The following is a 26,081-nucleotide window of genomic DNA, read 5'->3' on the forward strand; positions in this document are numbered from 1 at the left end:
TTCTTTGGTTTTTTTACCCCTATAATGATAGCTAACTCAAAGAAGTAAAACAATGCTAGAATTAAAGTGAACTAAATTTTAAAAAGTCTTTACCTTGCCCTTAAAAATAGACTTGCTATTTGACAGGGAAGTACAGCAATGACAGTGCATTGCCATCTTGAGGCTCGCTAGCAGAACTGCATGTCCCAGCCAAAATACATCCACTTTTTTACCAACCACAACAGTAATTTAGCCAGAAGTACTAAAGCCATTACAAAATACACAGCATTAACACCCTATGTTTTTGCTTTATTTTTATGCCAGGACCTCTGTAGCTTCTTTTCAGGATTGGATATACTTTTAAAGAGTAACCCTTAACAGTAGGAAAAAAGGAAACAAACAAATAGAGCTGTTTAGCATATTAGATCCTGTCAGAAAGAGAATCAAGACTATTCATCTCATATTAGCAAGAAAAATCTGAAGTTAAAGCTTAATTAGTAGTACAGATTTCCATATCCTTAGAAATTACTACTCAAGTTTAGTTCAGCACCAAAGAGTGATTCAGACTAAAGGATCACCCCAAATTACTACTTCATGTAATATTACAAAAACACAGGTACACAGTTACACACGTTACATACCTTAATACAGATATGTTTATAACATAGGAGTGTTCATATAGAAAACAACACGCTTTCCAGACATAAGACATTCTGGTGTGGGTCTAAAGGGGCAAGAATCACCAAACTACATTCAAAAGCAGTAGGTATGTAAATTGTCCTTGCAAGAACCCACCTTTCCACAAATCTCTGTAACATAAACTGATGCAATAATCTGGCCCCCTGCTCAAATAAAACCTACAGATATCAAACACATAAACACTCCAATGTTTTAGTCTTTTTTCTTTTATCTTCTTTTTTTTTTTTTTAATTAACTTGTACTTCTGAAAAGATTGTTTCGAAAACACATCTTTTGATATTCCCAACACTGAAACTGCATAGAATATGCTTGAATTTACAATCACATGGGAAGCACCAAGCTGAAACTGTGAGGTGTATAAATACATAATGATTGGTATAAATGCTTTTAATAGAAATCAGAGACATCTGATTTTGCTTGTTTGTGAAACCAGTTACATCTATGAGGCAACTTACAAGGGCTACTGGTTTACTAAAATGGTTAAATTGGTTTTTCTTATCCTCTTTGTAAGCAAACCGGCCTGTACTCAAAACCCACAAATGCCCATTTGAAGCCTGTTATTTTTACACCCAAGGTGAAGTATGTTTTCCTGAGCTATCCAAAGTTCTTTAGGCAAACAAGAAAAAGCCTCTCTGAAAGTTACCTGCTTGGTTTGGAGGCTGCCAGCCCTTGGCAGAACCCAGGGGTCCCACTGGCTTGAGGGCTGCAGCAGATGTGGTGTTGGCGGGAGCAGGTCTCACATCCGCGTTGTCTTGGCAAGCAGGCACGCTCCTCACCGGGGTGGCCGTAAAAGCAGCGGGCTGGGTGGCTTCCAGGGAATCACTGTTCAGAAACAAGGGAAGAATAAATAAAATGCCTCTTGCTAGAGCAAGGGAATTTGTGAAAGGGAGATGTGGAGTGACATTCCCTCACCCTGCTGCAACAAAGCAGCACCCACTGCTCTGTCATCACCAACAAACTGTTTTTTAATGAGCGGACAGTTGACACTTGAGTAATGTCTGCCAGAAGCCAATACAGTCAACTAAATCCCTTCACAATTTCCATTTAAAATAATTAAGTGTCGACATGATACAGTTTAAAGTAGAACACTTGCTGTAAATTTGGTACACTCCCAAACATTTTCAATACCTTTTGGAAACTAGGCAAACACTCATATAGGCAGACTATACTTGTACATCTTAATAAATATCATCAATCTAAAAGTGACTGAATTAAATGTAATGTTGTTCTATGGGCCAGTGCTGCCCTAAACGATTAAGTATTTCAAAAGAGTTGTAAGTTTCTTTATTCATTAAACAATGTGCACAATATTTTATATTTTCTTTTAAAGTAGTTTACAGCTGCTTTTAAATTTTAAGGGTTAGAAGAACTCTTTTAGCTCTTCAAAAACACACATGATGAAAACTAAACTTAATCACAATTCAGGTGGAGTAGCCACTAATTATGTTGCCAACAAGAAAATTTTTCATTTCTCACTTGCCTTTGGGAAGCTGAAAACAAATATTTTCATTTGAAATATTCAAAGTAGAGGAGCAATTGCTAATGAAGGTTATTTGCAAACTAAAAGGACCACAAAACCAGGAAATTAACTCGACAATGTTGCAAAATACAGCCCAAACCATTCCAAATACATATTTTGCACAATTTGAAAACCCATCAGTTAACACACTAGAAGCCTTGTATTCTTTCCTCTATTGAAGCAAAAGAAATTTACAGCACATGTGCACCATGCTTATTTCACTGGGGTCATTCACCGAATTATAGATTGTGCCAAGCTCATAAAGTAAAAATCCATGACCTGTTTTTACTTTATAAGTGCTGCACATGTACAATATGGCCTTGCCCATACAACATGCAAGAACTTGAACACAACATGAGGCCAAAACACAAGTTCATAACCTTGATTTTTTTTTTTTTTTTGTCTCTAGATTTACAGGGTAAATAATTCATGTAGTTCGAATCTTCTTCTGGGCAAGGGATAAAAAAAATTGTTCACAGTTTAGAGAATATATCTGAATGCTCAGTTTAATGAGTAACAGCTACTGTGATTGTAGGCTTTCGGTAACAGTGGTATCTGTGCTGAACGTACACTGATGGATTTTCTATATAAAGTGTGCACAAGCCCAGTGAAGCACAAAGTGATACCCTGCTTTTTGTTATGTTAAAATGCTAAAAATATATTTAAAGACATTTGTACAGTGCAAATGGAGGCCCTGAAAGAACACATTAGTCTTCTTAAAGGCTTAGGATACAAGTCTTTACTATGGCAGATTTCGAGGCAGTGGAAATACACTGCATAAAAGTGCTATTGCAGACTGAAAGAAAAAGGATAAGGAAACATCCTCTGATGTGAAGTATCAGCTCAGTAGCCAAAGATAGTTTGGGACTGGCTTTCACTACGAAAAAAGGTGCATCTGCAATTTCATAGTTACAGAAACATCCTGTACTAAGTATATTTGACATGTAACCCATCAAACCCATTCCAGGCCAGAGCCCTGCTGCAACTTTAAGAATTCCTCATTAACACTGCTGGTGCTAAAAAAAGAAAGTTTCCTCCTTTTCCATCCAAGACACTCATCACTGCTTGTCAAATTTCTTTTCCAGTCTAGCACCTCTTTACTGCCTTTGTCTGGAACACATAAATCATAAATAATACAAATCATCTATGATAAATAAGGAAATCCTGCTGAGTCAGCAACTGTCCTGTACAGAAGAGGCTACTTGACAAGCAAAAATAGATGTAAGACAATCAAAAAGTGTACCCTGTGGCGAGGAAGTAGACTGACCACATGCCCAGAGGGTTGATTGCAATGCTGACTGGAAACTCTACTATTGCTATTTTTGTGGTTTATTTCTAAGGCTTGTGAATGACAGGGCATGCTAGCTCACAGTACATTCTGAATAGGAAGGGATCCACAAGGATCAATGAGTCTGATTCTTAAGTGAATGGGGATCAGTGAAGCATATGGTGATATGGGGATCTCCTGAAGCAGCAGATTATTGGAGACACTTCGGCTTTCATTTAGAAATTCAGTAAAATCATAATGACCCCAAACTAAAAGACAATTAACTACAGGTATAAACTACCTGTGGTTTTGTTTTTTTTTTAATCACCTCTGGCAGCTTATGTGCCAGGAGCCTATATTGGCAAGAAGCTTCCCAAGGGAAAATCTTGAAGTCATTACTCTGACAAAGAGGATCATGCTGGCCTCAAGGCAAAACTCCTGACAGGTCTTGGACAGCCTTTTTACTCTATCTGATTCTTTCAAAAAAGAGCTGAATAAACTCAAGACACCACCATTTTTCCTGAATTACAGCCTCCAATCACAGTTGCCTGAGAGTGCACAGGCAGTGTTCTCTGTAGAAAGATAGGTCCATCTCTGTCTTGCTTTCAAAGACATGCTGCTCCCTCAGCAGCATCTCCCTCATGAGAGGTTCAACCTTTGAAATGCTCAGCTTCAAATTCATGCTGTAAAATTAAATCCTCAACATTTTACTTTATGCTCTTCTACACTAAGAAACACGTAAATTCCAATTATTTTTATACATCTTTTATAAATATAGCAATGGATCTTTTTAGAAGCACACTTACCTTCTACAAAGTGGCTGTACAATACCCACAATTAGCCCCACTAATATGTTGTAACTCACTGGGATATTGTGCAATGATGACCCAAGTTTCACTATCTAGAAACTGCATGATTTGAAAAGACAAAAATATGTACTGAAATTCAAGGACATTAACAGGTTATGGAAGAGAGCTCCCATCTGCTTTTCAGTGTCATTACTAGGAAACCAAGGGAGGAATGATAAACCTTATGTATTTACCAAGTTCCATGTGAGTACTTTCTCAGACTTTCCAGCTGACACTCACTGGTCAGGTTCAGGTCAAGAACATTTTGATATCCGAACACTTGAACTATTATTAATGACACACCTACCTTCTGTCTCTACCATTAACATTTTAACTCTGAACAACTCCTTCAGCTGATGAATACTTACAGTAAAAATGAAAGTTTTCCATGACAAAAACTAATGCAACCAAGAGTCACATCCCTGCAAGACAACATTCCTTGCAAGATGGGAATGCTCTGCTTTCAAGCTTTGGGCAAGGAGTTTTAGCAGTGCAAGAATGAAGGAATGGTGAAACAAGGAGTCTGATAGACTCAGTCTTGCATCCTGAAAACCTATGAGAAGTTTGATTAATAAGCTACAGGAATAATTCTGGAAGTGAGTTGCAAGGGAAACAGATTGCTAAAACAGCCCCAGAAAGATTCATGGCAAAGAAGCAAGCCAAAAACGCCTCTCTATCTTTTACATATGCTAGCTTGCACATAACAGACACTGTTGCTCCATGGAGAACAACTCCTATCACAAAGTGCAGCCTTTTTCTATCAGATTAAGTACGTATATGGAAAACACACAACTTTCTGGGGAGCCACTCTGAGGCCTGGGGACACACACAGGGCTCCCATGCCAGTGCGAACTTTATCCTGAGCTCACAAAAGGCTCCCCAGACTTACCCTCTCCTGATCAACAAAAGCACTGTGGAATCTGGCAAAAAATAAAAAACCTAGAAGAAGTAATAATTCCTCCTCCTGTGTGGGAGGAAGTGGGCCCAGGTCACACATGAAATAAGCACCAGTTTTTCAGAGACCAAGGTGAACACATTTCAGAGTATTTTAAGAAATTTGCACTGGAAAATCCTTCTGAATGTCTTTAGAGGTTTTGATACTCTGCCTCTCCATCCCCCCACTCTTGTCCCTTAAAAAAAAAATGGGGAAAAAAAAAAAAAAACAGAAAAGAAAAACTCATGGTCTGTGACTATAGATGCCTAAACCTACCTCCATCCTTTTATTGATATATACTCCTATATAATGCCACCCAGAATTTTTTCAACAAACTTTAGAAAAGCTAACTCAAGCTTCTCTCCCAAGCAGGTTCAAAGGAAAAACAAAAACAAGACACACACATAACAACAACAACAAAAGTGAGCAAATCACTCTTACTGGTTTCTGGCACAACCAAGTAAAATATGATAGCCTTGATTCTCCTTTATGTGTTCTAAAGCCAAAATAGTTTAACAAAAATAAGACTTTGCTTGCACTACATATTGCTGCCTGATGGCTCTCTCTTAACCCCTTAAGCAGACATCGAGCATATTGCAGAAATCTGAACAAATACCTTATAAATTATACACACAATGCTTGACATAGCACTAAAGGTGTGTGTGGGGGGGAAGACTTTTTTAATACAAACTTTTAAAAACATTTGTATCAATGAGAATTATGACAAAACTCCATGAACAGGGGAAATACACACACCTTTTTGCAAGGGTTTTCCAGTGTAACAATAGAGAAATAAAAGACGAGAAACACTGAGTGCTGACCTTGTTCCCACCCATACTACAAACTCACAGTCTCAGTCAGTGTTTCCTTTTCATGCTAACCTAACAGTGCTCCAGTAATATTCAAGACAGAAGAAATGCAAAATAGAGAAACAAAAAGAAAGAGCAGAGAAATTCATCTGGGTGGAGGCTATTTCCATATCAAGTTACAGGGAGGGACCAGTAACCCTTCTGTAAGCAGTGCTCTAACAGAAACAACTCAAAGTGTCTTGGAGAATAAGTTTCTCTCAGTTAACACCAGTGCTCATCTCACAATGCCAAACTTTCATTTTTCTAAAGAGTTGTATGTGACATAGTATCAGGAAGATAAACCAAAAGTCACATCAAAAGCAAAAGCCATGTCAACACCCATTCTTGCTGGTGTTTCCCAAAATTTCCCAGTGCTTCTGCCTTGCAATTATTTTTAAGGCAGAGTTCCAACTCTTGGACATGGAAGATATTACATACATCATTTCCTTTGCTGTATATGCGTTGTTTGTTAAAATACACACAAGCTCCATTAACTTAAGGTTATCTCTGTTGTCATCAGGATGAAACACTTAGCTCAGTGAAAGATTTCATGGTTGTTATAAATCCAAAAAAAGGCCCTTACTGAGGAGTCTGGTGGGGAAGAAAATGTGTGGATGTTCAGCACCACTTGAGGCCAGTTACTAAGTCAGGAAAAGGTCAAGTTCTCTGGCAGTTACGCAGTACAGAGCAGTTTAAGACAGACAGCTTTTTGGAGCAGATGGTGAAGTGAGAGGGATAAAAGGGAAATATTTCTGGAGCAACCTTACTGCAGAACAAAATCAACACGCAGTTTTTGTTAGAGCTACAATCTTCTTGAGTTTTTCCCCAGAGATAATGCAAAGAAGCCTAAGCTACCTTGTTTAAAATAGATTCATTACCTTTTCATGAAAGTTATACAAGATAGAGCCAGAAAATACAAACTCCAAAGCAGTTTATTTACTTGGCTTTCTTGACTGAGCCAATTGTTTTTCTGAACAAGACAATCTACTGTATACTGTCATATACTCATCCCTTGGTGAGTATAGGGGACAGTAAATTCCAGCTCTCCTTCCTTATCAACTATTTCATCGTGGGACGAGTGAGTTGCCATTTAAAACAACTTTTCAGCATTACATTTGTATACACATGTCATTAGATAGTCTGTAACGCAAAGACATTTTAATACCTAGTTTCTCACAGTGAATGAGTAAATTTCTCTCCAATCTATTTTTTTTCTGACATAATTAATTAGTTTTGCTTGATCTTTGTTGAAGTTCAATGAGAAAATCACTGATACTACATTTATCTTCTTTTATCTCCTTTTCCTACATGTTTCTCAAGTCATACAATAAAAACTGTGCTCCTTTATTTACTAGGACAAGACAGCACAAATCTTCATTTCTTTGGGTTCATCTAATGGTTGCCTTTCTGGTGCTGGCAGCTTGGGACTAAGGATGATCATATGGAAACCAGAAATCATTACCCTTATGTGTTGTATGAAATCTCCAGATCAACACCAGCTATTTTGGGGAAAATCCTTTTAAAAAAATGCAGTTTATGCACAACATTCTCTGGACTAACTGTATTGCTACATAACCTTTCCCAAGTTTCACGTCATACCCTGCTTGGGGTGTCCCTAAGAGCCTGAAAATTATATGCTTCCCTTATGACCTTATGAACCAGGACAAGCTATTGCAATGGCTTAAGAGAAGATTAATTTTTAATTTTTCACAAGTTTCAAAATTACCTTTAAAACACCCTAATAATCCATGTATGTTTATTTCAAGCAATTCAACCTGGATACAATACTGATATGGTCTTTTAAGAAGGCTTAAATGGCCTCTGTACTCCCAGTATACCTTCTGGCTCCCTGGCACATCTCTCTCCAGCTCTGTCAGTTGGAGGAGCAAAACAGATTAAAACTCTCCAAAACTGGACTTTAACAAGTGGAAGAATGGAAGAAGGAAAGAAGTTTCCTGCCTTTCCCAACAGACAGTCCCATGTACTTGTAAGTGACAGCAACAGAATGGAGCCACTTTGGGAATCTCATGTTTCTAGCAGAAGCGAGTTGAGTGCATCTCCAAAGAAAAACCTTCAAAACAAGGACAATTTCTCCCCATATGGTGAGCAAACGATGGATAAACATATAGGAGAAAGTTTCCATTCATGTAACAATTTACCTGTACTTGCAGCTTATGCCATAAACAACACACATTAGTGAGTGAAGGAAGAAAGAAAGGGGAAGTCAGATAATTCATTTTCACCACCACTTAGCTCTACTAAAGTATCACCAAAGAAACAACACAGCTAAAGAATAAAGTCTTGCTGGCAGCATGGCCTGGGCTTCACCTGTAGTGCACAGACAGGTTATCAGAACTCTTGGAGAGGTTTTCTCTTTTAACATGCATATAAAAAGGTTTTCTAGCAGGTATCATTCAGTGGTAAAAATAAAATTAGCATTCAAAAGTTGTGATATATCACTACAATTCTGTTAATGGTCCTTTTTGTTCTTTCTGAAGTGGATATACCACAACATTAGAAAGTTTGATACAACTAAAGACTGTGCCTAATAAACTTCTATTTCCCCTCGCCAAGGTTAGGGATACTTTAGCCTTTCCTAGTGACTGAGGCCACCTTGGAATACATTAACAGGAGGGAAAGAACTAATTCTTGTTACTCAGAAGAAGATTCTACAGCAAGTGGATCTCAGCTCTACTTATAATTGGCCTTTATCTCTAGAAGAGTCCAACTCTAGTGAAAATGCAAATAAACCCTCACAAATTATTTCTTCCTTAGCACAATTTAATACATACTGTCCTGTAAAATAACCAAATTGACTTCTGCCTTTGCAGCTTTCCACTTAAGCAAGAGTTAATGTAGCTGCGGTCAGGAAATGAGAACAAACAGTCCTGTGCACTGAACAGAATCAGCGCTGGAACAAAGGGCCTAGACAGCAAATAATTTTTAAAATAGTGATTTGCTGGACTGCATGCGAGTTGTTTGATTTTATTCATTACAAGTGAGTTTTGAAAAATAGCAGCTCTTTGTTCCTGGAGCACCCTTGCAGCCCAACATATCGCTTACTAGCTTAAGGAAATGTTGGAAATAATTCACCTGGATAGAGGTTTCAAGCCAGAATATCTTGTTTCTTCTCCAGCTGGCTATTTGGGGTGATGGTGCCTCTCTTGGAGGTTCACAACACAACACAAACAGCACCATGCATATTAGAAGGGCACTTGATGCTTGTGAGGAAAACTTCACTTAGTACAGTGGACTTACACAAACACCATCAGCAGGACCAGAGTGGAGCTTAGTTCTGCAAAGGGGTGAAATCAGTAGGATTTTGGGTTGGTGACCTCGTGTCAAAGACCAGAACGGGCACACTGCTTCAAGTGCGCAGACGACACAAACATGCCTTGAAAGAGAAGCTGGTTTCTTGTGAGTCCCAAGTGCCAACCGTGCACCACACTCAGACAATACCTCCTGCTCTTTGGCAACTCCAGAGCACTCATGGACTTCCTGGAGGGTCCAATAGCCTGCAGAGGAGGCTTAGCGACAGGTGTGGTGAGCAGGGCATCCAAGAGCGAGTGGTAGACACCAGGTTCGAAGAGTCTAGCAAGCGTTTAAAAAGACCCCATAAACAAACTAGGTGATCACACACAGTTCAAGTTGGCTGGGACCATTGAAAACCTCAAAACCCGTACGGAAAGCCAGGGATAACTGATGTAGGAATTATGCCCAAACAAGAAGTCCACAAAGTGGACGTTGCACACTTCAGGGGATGGACAAGACAACCCACTAGGGTGTGAGAAGAATTTACTTTTTTTTTTAACCATTAATAAAGTAAAATAAAAATTGGAAAATAGCACTTATTTATTCTTTCTCGTCCTTTTTAATTTTATGGTTCTGTGTATGCTTTATAATGTACATAATTTATTAGTACATTAGGTTATCTATGTAATTTAGAAAAACACAAATATAATATTATTTCATAATCAAAAATATTTTACTAATATGAATGGATGATTGAAAAACCTGTCAAAAATTTTAGTCTCACCAAGCCTTTATAAAAAGCAATACAGTAAAGACTTAGATGGAACTCAGAGAGTTGTTTTTAAGCATTGAAAAGTTCCTCAGTGACACAGATTATTCTTTGTCACCCATGCAACACAAATAAATTACAGTTAATTTAATAACTGAACTGTAAAACAGGTATCATGAGGAACAGAATGGTAGAATTACTCACCAAGGCTCAGAGTGGCAGTCTGGAGGTAAGATAAAAATAGGGCATGGGAGCGTTGGACATATTCTAATGACTTGCCCACGACACTAGTGTGAAAGAGCTGATTTCACAACCTTGCCAGGGACCAGTTACTCTTGTGTAAACTTGAACTTTCTTAATCCAAGCTAAAAAACATTCCTTTTAAAGTTTATGTCTACCTGGCCCGAACAGCAAGAGCAGCAGACACAGTAGCAGCAGCCACACTCTTAATTTTTGATCTCTGCTTGAAAGGAGAAAGAACCGAAAGAGGAGTGGGTCCAAGGATTGGCACACTTCCCAAGGGATTTTCCTGCAGCACTTTCGTAGCACAGAATCTTTGAGCCAACACAGGAGAAAAGAGAGAAAGCAGGAAAGATTGACAGAGATACAGTACAATACCAGACCACATTTAACCACTGGAAAGTTGTGCGATTGTAGGTTTTCAGCTCACAGAGATGTGAGGCAGTGTATTAGCCACTTGAATACTAATAGAGAAAACAGCCATTTTGATTACAACCACAAATAAAAGTTTCCCTTCACCACATGAGCATTTAGCATCTGTCAGCCTTCAAATTCCACATCCTAGACCCTGCCTCGCACCCCTGGGTCATTCCCACTGAACCAGGCCCCAGAACACTCCATGTGGATCCATGCGAGCCTTCCTGGTGTGGGCAGAGTAAGCCTTGAAGATCATTTACCTTCTCCTCTTTTTCATAATAAATAGTAAACACAGAAAACTTGGGAATATTGCTGATATAGTTTCATCAGATCCATGCCCCTCACCCCCTTTTCATTTTCCCTACTTATTATATGGGTGGAAATGAATGTAAACAGAACAAAAAAAAAATCTGAAAAAATTAGACTGGCTTCAAGATAAGTTCTACTCTTGGTAATCTGTAACTCAGGTTCTTATTTTAAAATTTCAAGATTACCCACTGAATTGCTGTATATTTTTTTAAAATAACTACAGAAATTAACAGAACACTCCAAACACTCGCACAACTATATACCACTTCTCAGATTTAAATGCAAAACCAGTGCCTGAATACCTTGCTTACACTTAGCAGTCTGCTGTAGATATACCTTAGAAGATTTACCTTGTATGACTTATAGATGATTTAGACTGAAAGCTTGAGATTTTATTGAAAGAATTTGCTTCGCAAGTAGGCAGAGATGCTTCATGCCTGCCCAAAAGCAGCAAGAGAAGAAAAGTCGTTAATCAAACACTTATTACATCTCTGGCAATGCTAACTAAACCTCAGGCAGAGCTAATTTAAGGTTTTTTTTAAAAGCCCTCCTTACCCATAAAAAACAACAGCCAAAAAAAAAAGACCAAAAAAAACCCTGCACACAAAAAAAAAACCCAAACCCACAACCCAAAAAACCCCCACAAAACCACACTCCCCCCAAAAAAAAGCAAACCATTTTACGGTTTAATACTTTGTAGTGTTCATTATGGAGGGAAGTACTTTCTTTCACTACTGGTAAACACTATACTGCAGATGTCCCATCACTGCACAAGTTAATGCTTTGTGTTCTCCTCAAAAAAAACTTTAGGCTACTGGACAATTTAAAAACACAAACTCTGTAGCAAGTGTGACTAACCTTTGAAGGTCAGGTGAATAAGATGGGGAATATCAAAGCACCATCCAATATGCACACTGTGCCTTACCCCCAAAACCTTCTTCCACTCTTGGACACTATACATTCTCCTCACATCACCAACTTCTGCCAACAAAGTCCTTCTACCCATGACTGCTTTTCCTCCTCCATTAAACTGCTTTAATTTTAAGATTATTTTTCTAACTTTCGCCTAAAAGCTACTTGAATTTCTAATTATTATGTAAATTGTCAGAGGGTCAGGAGACACGTATAAACTGCTCCATCATGACATTATCATCATCAAAAAATCAGATGAAACTGTATGACTTTAACTAAAAGAGAGATTTATATTAGATATTAGGAAGCAATCCTTGTGAGGATGTGAGGCACTGGAACAGGCTGCCCAGAGAAGCTGTGGACGCCCCAAGCCTGGAAATGTTCAAGGCCAGGTTGGATGGTGATTCGAGCAACCTGCTCTAGTGGAAGGTGTCCTTGCCCACAGCAAGAGGGGGTTCAAACGAGATGATCTTTATGGTCCCTCCAAACCAAACTATTCTGTGCTTCATTGTATCTACAATTAGTTTCTGATCGTGCCTTTAAAGCAGGTGGGCTTGGACATACCTGGCAAGAGCAGGAGGTAGCCCAAGGACTGTTTCAACACACGGGGCTGCAGAAGGCGGCCACCCCACCGGGTTGGCAGGCAGGGGGAACTCAGCGGTCTGTGTGGCCACAGCACACTTCGTGGGGGGATGAGGTGCTTTATCAGCTGGCAACAAGCTTGCTGCATCCGGAGCAGGCAACTCCACAGCTATTTGCCTAGTTGATGTTAATTTCACAAGTAATAGTGAGACAAAATACAGAGAAAAAGTCTCTCATTTGATTAAAATTACAAAACAGCAATTGACAACTCTTTCTACCTCATGTTCTTGCATCTTTTGTAAGAAGAATAAGTGGGTAGCAGGTGAGGGTTTTTTTTCCTTCTTTTCTAGGAAGCAAATACTCGTTCCCTAGGAATCAGATGAAACCAATTTTGGGGGCATTTTCACAGCTGAAGTTTGAACACTTTTTTAACCACAAAACCAAACTATTTGGGTAGTTTAAAGTAGTTACTCAAAAGACAACAAACTTGAAAAGCAAGTTGTATATTAGAAACTCTACTTAGTGTAAGTAGATGGCCCTTTAGGCATTGTGGCTACCTGGCAGCTGGTATTTAAAATCTAAAAAATTGAAGGGAGATGAGGTGTACATGGGTAAGGCTTCCAAAAGGTTCCCAAACAAAAGTTCTATGAAATAAAAGGAAGTAGAAGGAAAAGTAGCATTCAAAAGAAAGCAAGATTTCTCCCCCAAATCTTACTTCCTCTTGGTTGTCATCAAACCAAAACAACCATTAAAGACCTGACAGTTTTACTTTGGTCAGCCTTAGATCTCCTCCCCAGCCTGATGCTAATTTTGCAAACTCCCTTTTCCATGATGATAACAATTGAGGGAAGTTGTTTAGCAAAACTAATGCAGAAACGTCAAACCTGTCAAAAAGGAGACCTGTTTAAGTTGAAGAGACTACAGCAGCAGTTAACAATTCACAACAAAACAGGTGCATGCACAGATTCTACCCTTTCCTGGAGCTGACCTCAAATTCTCCAAAACTTCACACAGCATCTATATGAAGTTTTACAAGTCATAAAAAGGGTCTCGAGAAGATGAGGACAAGGGGCATAAGTCACACATAGTATATGCTCCAAAGAAAGAACAAGCTGATTCAAAGTTTTATTTATACTAACATTGCATATAAACGTGTTTCCATTTTTCACTTGATTTGGCAGTAGCTAGAAAAGGACTAAGAAATTACTCTTGGAGATTTCTGCAGAGAATATTGGATGTCGACTTTTCAGAAAGTCGACACAACAAAAATCAAGATTAGTACCTACTATCTAATACTACGTCTTTGTATTTATATCAGGCATAATTCCTTTAAAAGAAAATATAAGTCTGTATGACCATAAAAAGCATGTATATAAAAAAGCAATCTAACAACCTGCTGGCATTGCATCTGCTTTACATCAGTTATGTATTTTCCCAGGAAGTGCCAGATTCTGTGATTTACATGGCCTAAGGTTGCCAGGATCACTTTTTAAGATGACTTTTTGCAACTTTCTGGAAAGGCTGTAATTGCTCTTAAATATTTTACTGCTAAACTTACAGGAGGACACTACACATATGGAATAGAGTAATAATACACTACAAACTATAGCAGTTGGCTATATTGCCATACTACTAGTTAAGGCTTTTTATAAAGAACTAAAACTACAGTAAAAAGGCATTACGAGGTCTGCCTTATAAGCAGTGAACTTAACTTTAATCTAATAATCAAATCCAGATCCTTCGTACATTTCCCAGCAAGCTTTCTCCTTCTTGGTGGTTTAGTAGTGGGTGGCACAAATCACAGAGCTTCACCCAAGAAGAGATGGAGCCCATTAGGAAAACAAGGACCTATGCCAGTCACTGACAACAAATGCAAGGCTTCAGTAGCAAGAGAAAGTCTACTGACCTGAGCTGCTGACATGGCACTCACCAATTGCTCCATACAAATTTCCAATAGCTGCCATTTTGTAAAAAGGGGGTTTGGGGATCAGATTTGCTCTAATTCCCACCCAAAAGAGCATTATAAAAGCAGCAACATGAGCTCAGTAAAAAACATTAACATCAAATATAGTTGTTTGTCTCACTTCAGGAGACAATCAAGAATACACAGCTTTATCAAATATTTTATGTTCTCCTTCCCACACTCAATGCTAAACCTTTCCTCTACAGCTCTGAAGAAGTTGCTCAAATTTCTGCCCTTCCTGAGCAGAAAATTCTTACAATCTACTTTTTTGACTATTTGTATAAGTACTTTGGTTCTCATCCTGAACCACCATGAACATACCAGTTATTTCTGATTTCTCATGTTGAAGTTGCCCTCTTGCTAGGTTAATTTTGCCAAATAATAAATATAGAACCATACGTTTTGAGTGAGAAAAGCTTTAAATTTCCTTTTGTTGGACTCAAATACAGAGCTAGGATTAGAAAAGACTCCTTGGTACTCAGAACACTGTAGTTGTTGTGGTATCTGCAAGGCATCTCTGCAGCTCAATAGAATCATAGAATGGTCTGGGTTGGAAGGGACCTAAAGATCCTCTAATTCCAACCCTCTTGCAGTTGGTGGAGATATCTTTCACTAAACCAGGCTGATCAGAGCTGCATCCAATCTGGCCTTGAATACTTTCAGGGATGGGGCAAGTAGATGTAATCATACTAGAGTTTCATTGGTAGACATGAAAATCAATTATTGAAGCAGTAATTTTTCCCCTCCCCTCTTCATCCCAGGTTTTCTGCTAAAATAAAATTCCTCACCAGGAGTATTGCCATACATCTCCTGTGTGTATTTTTCATCTTTGGTGATTTGAGAGAATGTGCTGCTGAAAGATCCCAACCAAATCTTCTTTACTGTATTGGTTCAAACCAAAGGTTACCATGAAGGTACCCACCCCACCATCATCCACCATCCCTTCCTGCCTACTGTCACGTTAGCTCATGGAGGTACCTGCTTCTCCCAGACAACAAAAAGTCTTCAAAAGACAACCAAATAGACTTTTATTTTTATGTCAGGTTCCTCCTCACCTCTCAGCTAGTTGAGATTACTGCTTTAAAGGTGGGACTGTCAATTCCAAATCTTAGTACTAGTTTTCTAGTTGAAGAAAGCCCACACAGGTATAGGCAATAGTATGTTTCCATATGCTTTACAAAAGCATGAGTCTCTGTCTAGGGGCCTGGAAGGACCAGACACTGTTAATTTAATTCTTATTTTTAAAGGAACAGCTTTGTTTCATGTTATAACTTTGTGCTTGTGCATGTTTAATGAACACTAGCTACCTGGAACTAAAAAACACTCCTGCACAATGAAACACAACCCATCAGAAAATGTTACTGACCTTCAATAAGAGCATCATAACTCTCCAAATTACTGTCACTGTCTAATACTCATAGATGATCCCCAAACCACCACCAATCTGCCAAGGTAAGTATCAGTAAAGCAGTCCAAGACAGGAAATTTTACAGATAATCCCATAGTTTCTTTGATTGCATCATAGCACAGCACAGTGTTATAAAATTAATACACATTTTTATATTTTTAAATCCATATTCACTTTTAAGTTGTTGAGACCACTGAAAAGCTACTCCATACAAGTGGTAGGGTGGGCACCCACCAACAATGTACACATACTAAATATTGTGTCTTACTGTAACTGGTGTCCATGAGACTGCTCATGAATTTCCTCAGCTTTATTTAATTTTTCTTCTTCCCCCTCCTACCATTTCCAGGAAAATCCCTAGTCACAGCAGATTAATGAAGTTTATTTTAAGCTAATGACAAACAACCATCTCTCCTCCAAGACAGACAAATCCAGGCTAGAACATATAGATAGACGGTTAACTGAATCAACCCCTCCATGAATAATTTACCTCCCAAGAGCTGCTGTGGCTACATGTTCAGAAAGTCTGGGAGAGGGGACACTGCCAGGGCAGGAATCTGCTATCGACAAAAGAGCAGCTGCAGGTTCTGGTTTAGCACTGTTTTCACTCCATTCACAGTAATAAAACCAAGTGAAGACACACAGAGAAAGAGATTTTTAATCCACAGTAAAATAGTATGTAGAACAGGAAACAATGTGCATGAAAGTGTTAGTATATCAAAAAAAGAAAAAAAAAACCCAAACCAAAAAAAAACCCCAAACCCAAAACCCAATCAACCAAAAAAACAACCAGCTCCCCGTCAAAAAAACCCCATCAAAAACACCATGGAGTTTTCAGTAAAATACAATTAGGGGTATAAAATAATGCAAAATACACTTAGGAAGTATCACGCTTTCAGTGAAGGTTGAGAGTGTCCTGCTGTCTTTAAACCCAGAAAGCCAAGTAGTATTTTAGAGCTTTATATGCTTCTTTCTACAACTTTCTTGGGGTGTTAGTTCTGTGAAGGTTAGACTATATATTTCTCAATATTTTTCATATGCTTTTATTCAGTTGTGATAGGAAAAAACCCCAAATCCAGAAAATGCTGTCTTAAAGCTCTCTACTTGAAGAAAAGTAAATATCAGACATAGCACTGTAATACACAAAAATAAAAGTAAACTACAGTGTAGAGAGGAATCACAGCAACAAATTTTGAACTGACTAAATTAGCCACAGGGGCAGATGTTGCTGCCATGCTTTTTGTCTTATATTAACATGCAGAATCAAGTATCTTAATCAAGTAGGGACCCTTAAGTGCTGAAAATTATTGAACACTTAGGAAGGACCAGGGAGCAGACCTCATAGGTGGTAAAGATGTGGATTGTAATTCTGGTGTACGTGGCATCTCCAAAGTCAGGGTAGCTATGGAGTTTTTATTCAAATTAATACAGGTATCCTGGGCTCCTGCTCCATCAGGTAGATCTGCATGTGTGCTTTACACATATTTATGACACAGGGGAGAAAAAATAAATGCATGACTTACGACAGGTTGTTTCAGGACTGACCAAGAGTAGAATGAATATTTTCCAGCTACTATGGATTAACTAAACTACAAGTCTGGAAAATCCAGACATATCTGTACTCAGGACAATGAACTGACTCTATGGTTTAAGACCAAACCTAAAACTCTACCTGGATGCTCAAAAGGAGATGGTTAAAAGTAAACATTTAAAACAAACTTGGAAATACGGTGTTGCAAAAATAGGACTAAACAGTTACTAAAACACATAAATAAACTTTATATAAAGGTCAGACACTGCCTTTCTAAGTTTTAAGTAACTGGTTTAAAAGCTGCAATTTACACATTTCAGCGGGGGCTTTCTACTTCTATTTCTTGTCCTTCCAGTTGCTGAGGAGAAAAATCTATTTTACCCACACAAAAATCCCTAGTAGTTTACAGTTTAGAAATAAACAATAATAAAATCCCACAATGAACAGTTGCCTTGGACAATGCCTGCCTGAAAAGCTGAATATTACTAATTATCATATTCATACTGTTGGGAGATACCTAAAATTTAAGCTTATTCATTTATATCAAAAACCATTCACAATATTTCTTCAAAGAACAGATGTGTGCTGGGAAACAGACATGAGTAGGGCATGCTATTCACAAGTAAATGAAAAAGTGGCCCATTGTTTTGGAAACAGTAACAAAAAGTCCAAAATTTAACACCAGTAATTGTTGTGCATGGGGATATTGGGTGAAGAAATTACATCTTTAAAGCAGTAAATGAAATTAATTTCATCATTCATAAACCATTTTTGGAACTAGTGACTTTTCTATTATGAATTTATGGAAAACTAATAATTTTAGTAGCCCTTCTCAAACTACTCCCATATCCTCAAAAGACAGACTTTATCAGAGGTTTCTATTCTTTGTATTATTTAGAGAGGTCTTCTATTTCTTGCTAAAGCAATTCACCCTTCAAAGCGATAAGAGCTGGTGAGATAGATAAACATAATGCTAAGTTTAATAACAACATGAAAATATTCTCACCACCTAGGGACATCCCCAAAACATACAAATACTTGAAGGTCAAACCATTCTGCTCTTAAGAAGAAACCTTCACAGAGAGTCTAAGTGATAATCTTTCATAGTTTTCATTGCACTGGTGTTATCTGGAACTCCCACCTGTCTTTCCATTCATAAAGAAATTATATAAATCCAGCAAAACAATTTTATACACTACTTCACATTCCTACTTTAATATGCAGTATTCTATCAAATTATTATATTGTGGTGTATGTGCACTCAGTAACACACTTGGGTTTAGTAACAGAGTACTCACTATCAAGTTATGTGATGCGGGGGTGGGGGCAAAATCAAACTGATTGGCACTTCTCATCAAAACAGTCTTTAGTGAAAATAGTAAAGTGAGTATTTTCCCCTAAGGTCCCTAAGGAGTTAACCCAAAAGGTGTGTAAGGTGTGGTATCCCTTGGTCCATCATTACCAGGGCAAATCTCTATGCTGTGCATTGTTAGGCATCCACATTGGTGACTGTTAGTGTTAGATAAATTGGCTATTACCTGAAGTCTCCATTTTCTGTTTGTCTTTTCCTAAAGATAAAATAACAAATACCATAAGCTACTGCTGTACTGTATAGCAGCATAAACCCTCTGAAAAGGAAACACAGGCTTAATATGCCTCCAAAGGTCTCTACTCCTTTCAAGTTCCCAAGTTGTGCAATAAAAAAACAACCTCCCAAAGTCTGCAGAAGCATCTGTTCACATGACTAATTCCATCAGAGGAACTTGTAGGTCAGCTGCATAAACACCAAACCAATTGCAATGGCTCTCATTGAGCAATTAAGAAAGACTGGGCTTTTCTATATGCTTTACAATTACACCTTTGAGGTCTGAAATATTATCTGGTTCAATAAGCACTGCAAAAGACAAAAGAGAGTTTTATTCAGAAGAATTCTTACTCATACCCCATTTTTGGTAGATCAGGAACTCTAATCCTGTGATAGTTTTATACTATTCAGATTGTTTCCAGTATGCAGCAGGGATTTAATTGTTTTTCTTCCTATAACCTGTGAAGGTGCAATGCAATTTCAGCTCCATGTGTGAGAAGACTACTCAAGGAGTCTGAGAGACTCAAAAGAAAAACAGACAGAGCTAAGATAAAAGCAACTTTTATTAAAATACTCTTCAAGCTTCAGAACACATAAATTAATGAATGTGTAGCTACTATAATACATTATTTTACAGGAGAACCATAGGGCTGTGAAGCTTTTATAAACACAAGAAAGCCTATAAGCTTCACTCTGTAATAAATAAATACTATTGTCTTATCTTGTGTTTAAGCTCTTACAGGTACACAGCAACATTGTGCTCAATTATTCTTTTTTTTTTTAAAGTTTTCCAAAACATGAATATATTACTAGTCTAAGCAGCAGAATCCTTATATTGAGCTTTCACTTCAATTCACAACATTGGAATATATTTTTTTAATTTATTTTTTCTTTGCTTAAAAGCAGTCTGTGTTCTTGCTGTACTTTGGAAAACATTTACAACCACTCTAAAATTGACCTGCTTGTCAAATCCAAAATAATTGTCCTGGTAAGTATGACAGTCTGAAATAAATGCATACAGTTCCTCTTCATCTTCTTCCCCCAGCCCCAAAATCAAGGTAATACAATTACTTAATCTTTTGTTCAAAATGTTCTGCTTTCTAACAGCCTACAGTAACTGAAACTCAGCAATGCAAATTACTCCTTTCAGGCAAAAAAAAAAATAAAATAAAATAACTGAAACAGCCATCTCCTCCCCCATGTAGAGAGATTCAGCCACCCAAGTTGTTCTGTTTTAAATACATTTTTTGTCAACTAATGATTAGCACAAAAACATTTTCATCCCATTTTTTACACGTCAGTAGGAAAGTGTTAGAAAAGTATAGAAAAGGCTAGAATTGCTCTTGCAGAAAGGCTAGTGAAGTAAGTTTTCTTTTTTCTCTCTTTTTTTTTTTCATTTTTTTTGCAAAGCAGATGGAAAAGAAGAAAGGAAGGAAGCGTTTGTGTTTTGCTTTTGCAACTTGGGTAAAATCACTGGACATTAAGAACACGTGCTGAGACTTCATGGTGCCAGTCACGTAATTTTGTATATTTGGGGCTAATGACGTGGCTGTGAACCTTTTCCCTGTGGAAAGAAGTGATAGAAGAAAAATAAGAAAGAAAGAAAGTTTGTCTCAAGCAGTTTCACAAGTGAGCATGCAAACTCCATGCACTATTCCTATAGCTTTGTTTCCTTCTCTGTCAAAAAGTTGGATCCAATGTTAGTCAAAGTCTCACTGACTTTAAGAATGACAAGATTTAGCCCCTGGTTGGTGCTCATTTTGAATAACATCCCAAAGCAAGGAGACAAGTGACCCTCATTCGCAGTCCAGAACGACAACACTTTCCAGCTATGCCTTGCAATCTGATGAACTCTCGCAAATCAAAAACGCCTCGTTAGACTTAGGAAAACACATCAGCAAGCTGACCTCGTACAGACAATCAAGTCAGTTCAAGCTTACAGAAAATCTCTGCACAAACTCTACTACTGGACTGCACCAACGGATTTAAAAAGGTTTGTCTATGGAGCAAAAGACCTTGGTTTTTACATGCTGAAGTAAAAGGTAAAAAAGAAGCAACATTTTAAAAACATTCAGATGTCACACAAATGCACCAAACACTACAAGTTCAGAATTAAGACATGCAAAGTATTAAAGTAATAAAAATGTAAAACATCAACTCACTTAGTCTTCTTTGCAGCTTCATTTTCTGGTTCTTTCACTGAAAGAAAACAGGAAATTTTTATTTTCTAAGGCGCTAAATACACTATACCACCACACTGAGATTTTCTCCTGTGCCAATACATTCACCACAGCAGGAAATTACAACAACACTTATTAGGACTCCTTGATTCTAAATATCCCCCAATGAGCATGAGTTATGTGTAAAACTTCAAGAGCCCCTTTGATAGTAGAATTGCTGAAAAGTGGCTCTGCTGGTCTCTGCCCTTTCCCTTGGCCCACTCTCCATGCTGGCATCGAGAAAGGTGATTTGAGAAGGCAAAGATGAATGGAAGTTGAGAGGCACTTCTTTTGGACAAACATCCAGTGGGTTTATATCAGGTGATAATCCAAGCATCTGTTTGCAGCTAGGCTATGACCCATCAAGGCTCTAGAGGTCTGCACAAGGAATAATGTAAATTCCGAGCCCTGATTTTAAGACTGGCAAATCTAGTTGCAGTTATTTTTTACAGCATTTGTCAACACGATAAATTCATCTGTACTGGATAACATGTTATTTGATGTTCAGGTCCATACTCTGCCCTTACAAGGACTAACGAAGGGAATGGAACATGGACAATGATCTATTAATAGAGTAGCACAATGCAATGTTAGAACAAAACAATCAGAAATCTGTCCAAATTCAGAATATTTATCACACGTGGACAAGAATCTGTGTTTGGGGACATGTTATCACTGGCTTCTAGAGATAGTGGATTTAATAAAATCTGCCCCCAGAGAAGGGGTCCAATTTCCTCAATGCCTTCTTTATTACAGCACTAGCTGAGAAAAGCAGCATAATGAAATAATCACAAATCTCATCCAGTGAATTATAGCTGACAGAATAACATGAAATTGAAGTTCTACAATAAAATTATATGACTGGGAATAACCTTCTCCACATCACCTGTTCCAGTCCACCAATGCATGTAATCACACCGTAGCATAAGCAGAGGATGGAAACACAACCTGGGGATTAACTGAGGAACTATGGATTTGTGTTTCTGACTGGTTAAAATCATTGCATTTCACATACTTTTGTATGCCTGACAAAGACTTTCTACATGCCAGAAAACACCTAATTTTTTTAAGCATAAAATTTGAACAGGAATGTTGCCATTTTTATAATACAGGGGGGAAAAGCAACAACAAATAAATACATTTCTGCCAACATCTTTGGGAGTAGAAATGGAAATTTTAAGATTTACCTAGAATGTATTAATTCAACTTAATCAGGAATAGTGTCTAGTAATGTAAAAGTAGTGTATATACCCTGAGCTATTAAGCTATCACAGGAGTTTTAAAATAATATTTTCCTCTTAACACCTCCCCTCACCCCCAGCTTTTAAACAGTTATCTGTTCAAGGTCGTTAACTTCTATTTCATTTAAACCAAGCCACTCACTATGATCAGTGCCCGTGATTTGGGCGAGGATGCGGAAGGATCGGGACTGGGTGGTGCCTGTCCGGGGATGCCAGTCTTCAGTGTCTTCAATCAGGCGCTTCTTGCTGGCATCGCTGTGGGTGGGGGTGTGGTAAAACTCCGTGTAGGTGTCCACGATGTGCTTCCGTGGGGGGCTGCATCAAGAAGAAGAGACAGCATTGAGTGAAAAAGCTTCAGAGACCACCCAGGTTTGGGTAGCTACAAAGACATGGGCAGAACTGTGACTTTTGTTTAAAGGCAGCTTCTGCCTTTAAAGGCAGAAGTGCAGCAGTTCAGGCCAGCCTGAATACAGATTCAGTTCTCTGAACAAAACACAGCTTTATAATTACTCTAAGTCGACTGAAATATTTTTCCTTGTTTCACTGATAGAACATTTGAAACCGTAAAAGACAGTATTATCGAGACATTTACATGTTTAAACTTTTACCGTTTGGGTGGGTTTTTCCTTGGAGATGACAGAGTAAGACAGCAAGAGAAAGTTTTCCCAGCATAAACAGGAAAAGGAGAAAAAGAAAACATGAAATAAAGTCAGAAAGCTGAAACAGAAGTGCAGCAAATTATTTTATTGAATTAGTTTTGATTTTCCCCTTGAAAAAGGGGAATCAAAATCCAATTAATAGTGATATTCTCATTCTACCACTAAAACCACAGAACTCCCTTAAACTCACAGGGATTTCCTTACAGGGCTGAGAGGGGAATTTGTTTCGGTCAAGCAGGGTAGTCTACCTAGTTCAGATCAGGTGCCCCTTGGCTCACAAGAGGCAAAGCACGTCCGCGTGCATGTGCAAGGGTCACACAGTACACACCAAGTCTTTTGCACTTAGCAAAGCCTGGATCAGAACCAGGTCATTTAAAAACATAATGAGGAGATACCCTCTTTTAAGGACAATAAAGTAGGGTGATTGTTTCACCTGGCAATTTTCCCCACAGTAACCTACATGCTATTATCTATGCCTGCACTGGCAGACAAGAATACAGAATTTTAAAGCTTTGGTTTCAGTAAGTGATATAAACAACATGTAATGACACTGATCAATTTAGGAAAGGGAAGAGAAGACTCAAACTGCATGAGTTACTCCTAAATTCTACATTTGTTATTCCAAAGTATTCATCTTTAAGACCCTCTGAGTGCTCATTTATTTTTATATAATTTACAGGAGAAAAGCTGTGCAAAACTAGCTCATAAAAATAAAACCTCCAATAATTATTAAAATCCAAAACCCAACAAAATGTTAAAAGTCACTTTTATTTTTGCCACTACTTCCTTATTCTACTTTTAATGTCCAAACTATTTCTGGTAAAGAAAGGTGGAAAATATGAGTAAAAATTATGTTAACCGTTAACATGTAAGAATTAGGCCCATTCAATGGAAAGCATTAGTAAATACTTACAAGTATTAAGAATACTTAATACTTGAAAGAATGTGAAAGATATGATATAAAATTAAATCAAGACACTGAACTTATTGAAACACAGCATTACTGAGGTACATGTATCACACATCAAAGTTACCATCAGAGAGAGAAGCATAGAAACAATGACAGTGGTATTTCCAGGATGGAGAGCAAGAAGTACATAGAAAAATTAAGTAAAGCATCTAAAGAGTTAATAGCAAAATATAAAATCTAAAAATTAAAACAGTAGTTAAAGGTGTGGAAATACATGAAAATGTAATTATTTACATGCAGTTTACTGCATTCTAGCAACTTTATCAGTGAAATAAGTAGTCTTTCACATTTTTTTGAAAGTGGTATAAAGGAAAAATCCTGCTGACTTCTCTCGTGAATCCTATTATTCCCCTCTTAAGGCGTAAGAGTCTACTAGTAATTACTCGCTGAGGCAACAAGGTGGTGCCAGAGACAAAGGAAAATTCAATGAGACAGGCTCTCCCTTAACTCAGCCTTGAGGCAAAGGGAGAGAGGCCGATAAAACCTTAATCATTTAACATCCTAATATGCACAAATCAACGTATATGGATGTTAGTTTTATATTTCCTGCATGAATTCAGAATCCAGCCCTTCACTCTACCATTCTCAAGGCAATGTTATTTTTATACTGTATTTCACCATTTACTAGTTGTATTACCAACACCAATGAACCATAGATGCACCAATACACAAACACCACACAAATGTTTTGTAGAATAAAAATAAGCTGCAAAATGTAACACAGAGAATAGCAAAATCACATCATGTCCAATGCAGACAAAATAATTTACTTCACTAAGAAAAGCTGAAGCTGTTTTGCAAAATTTAACTATAAAACTCTGTAAGAGCTATAATTTTGCAAAACAAGAATACATGCTGGTTATTCCAACAGGAAAAATGACCATAATTCAAGTCCAGTGCTGTTGATACTAACTTTTTCGCTGCTGTTATCTGCAAGGGAAAAAAAGTATTTGATGTGTTAATTCATTCTTTACTTCTCAAAATACTACAGGAGTTTCCAAATCCAAGCTCTGGTAAGGCCATATATCCCATAAATCAAACTTACATTCACCAAGAGAACCTACAAGGGAAAATTTTAACCTAGCTGCACTTGAGTGAAGTCTGTGAACATCTTACCTGTTTTAAGCAGCAGGCACATCTTCATGCAAGAGTCAGCAAGAAGGTCTTGATAAAAATGCAATTGCACACAGCCCAGTGAAGGCAAATGGCTTGCTTTCTAAGCCAGGACTAAACAAGGGAAACAAAACTTCCTTTCCCATCCTGAAGTGAGGTTAAATAGTTTATACCCTGAATGTGGTTTGAAGGAAGCCAAAGGAAGGGAGGAAACTGTGAGTACAGCAAGGTGCATGCCTGAAGAATGGCATTTGCTCAGCGCTGCTGTTTATGAACGAGATACAAATTGCTTTTTTTGTTTGAGAAAATGGATCATGCAAACCAGAGAAGCAAAATGGAATTTATTTCAGACTGACCCATTATTCCAAGTTCAATGTTTTTGATACTTCATAGATGCCACTGATACCATTTTAAATGGGGAGATAGTTAGGAATCATTGTAGAATTTTTTTTCTATATAAAATTAAGTAGTGTAGCAGCAGACAATCACCTTAGTAGCTTTTGTCTGCTTGTTTTTGTTTTGTGCCTTAGGACTGCAAGACAGCCCAAACACACTATTATAAGAAAGACTTCAAAGTAAAGTAGGTTTTTACAGCTCTAAAATGTTTTCAAACTTTCCCAAACTAAATCTGCAAGGCTGACAGTGAGTAAGGGATTTCTTCACCTCTCAGCTGTGATTATTCATCCACTTTGTTGGTATTATTCATCCTCTCAGTAAGGCAGGGCACATAGTGCTCACCCAGTCATCCTATCTTGGTTGTCAAGTGCTTACTCTATGCCTGCAGCACTTCCTTTCAGGAGACCTGCTTTTGTTGCTA

At 37.9% G+C, this 26,081-nt stretch overlaps 1 protein-coding gene across 1 annotated transcript in view; it reads right to left on the bottom strand.

Annotated features, from left to right (window-relative positions):
• Positions 1 to 26,081, bottom strand: part of PDLIM5 (PDZ and LIM domain 5) — a gene marked incomplete at its 5' end in the record, with an annotated part of 57,138 nt that overhangs the window by 27,637 nt on the left and 3,420 nt on the right. The window contains 11 exons of the mRNA XM_027898161.1: positions 1,322 to 1,500; positions 9,554 to 9,685; positions 10,514 to 10,669; positions 11,432 to 11,518; positions 12,558 to 12,752; positions 16,437 to 16,553; positions 17,285 to 17,419; positions 19,016 to 19,045; positions 21,225 to 21,261; positions 22,665 to 22,837; positions 23,131 to 23,148. Coding sequence (XP_027753962.1) covers positions 1,322 to 1,500; positions 9,554 to 9,685; positions 10,514 to 10,669; positions 11,432 to 11,518; positions 12,558 to 12,752; positions 16,437 to 16,553; positions 17,285 to 17,419; positions 19,016 to 19,045; positions 21,225 to 21,261; positions 22,665 to 22,837; positions 23,131 to 23,148 — 1,259 coding nt within the window. The remainder of the gene's footprint in view (positions 1 to 1,321; positions 1,501 to 9,553; positions 9,686 to 10,513; positions 10,670 to 11,431; positions 11,519 to 12,557; positions 12,753 to 16,436; positions 16,554 to 17,284; positions 17,420 to 19,015; positions 19,046 to 21,224; positions 21,262 to 22,664; positions 22,838 to 23,130; positions 23,149 to 26,081) is intronic.

Source organism: Empidonax traillii, unplaced genomic scaffold, assembly GCF_003031625.1.
Source record: "Empidonax traillii isolate 1590-97213 ecotype Southwest subspecies unplaced genomic scaffold, ASM303162v1 scaffold581:size401988, whole genome shotgun sequence".
NCBI classification, from domain to species: domain Eukaryota; kingdom Metazoa; phylum Chordata; class Aves; order Passeriformes; family Tyrannidae; genus Empidonax; species Empidonax traillii.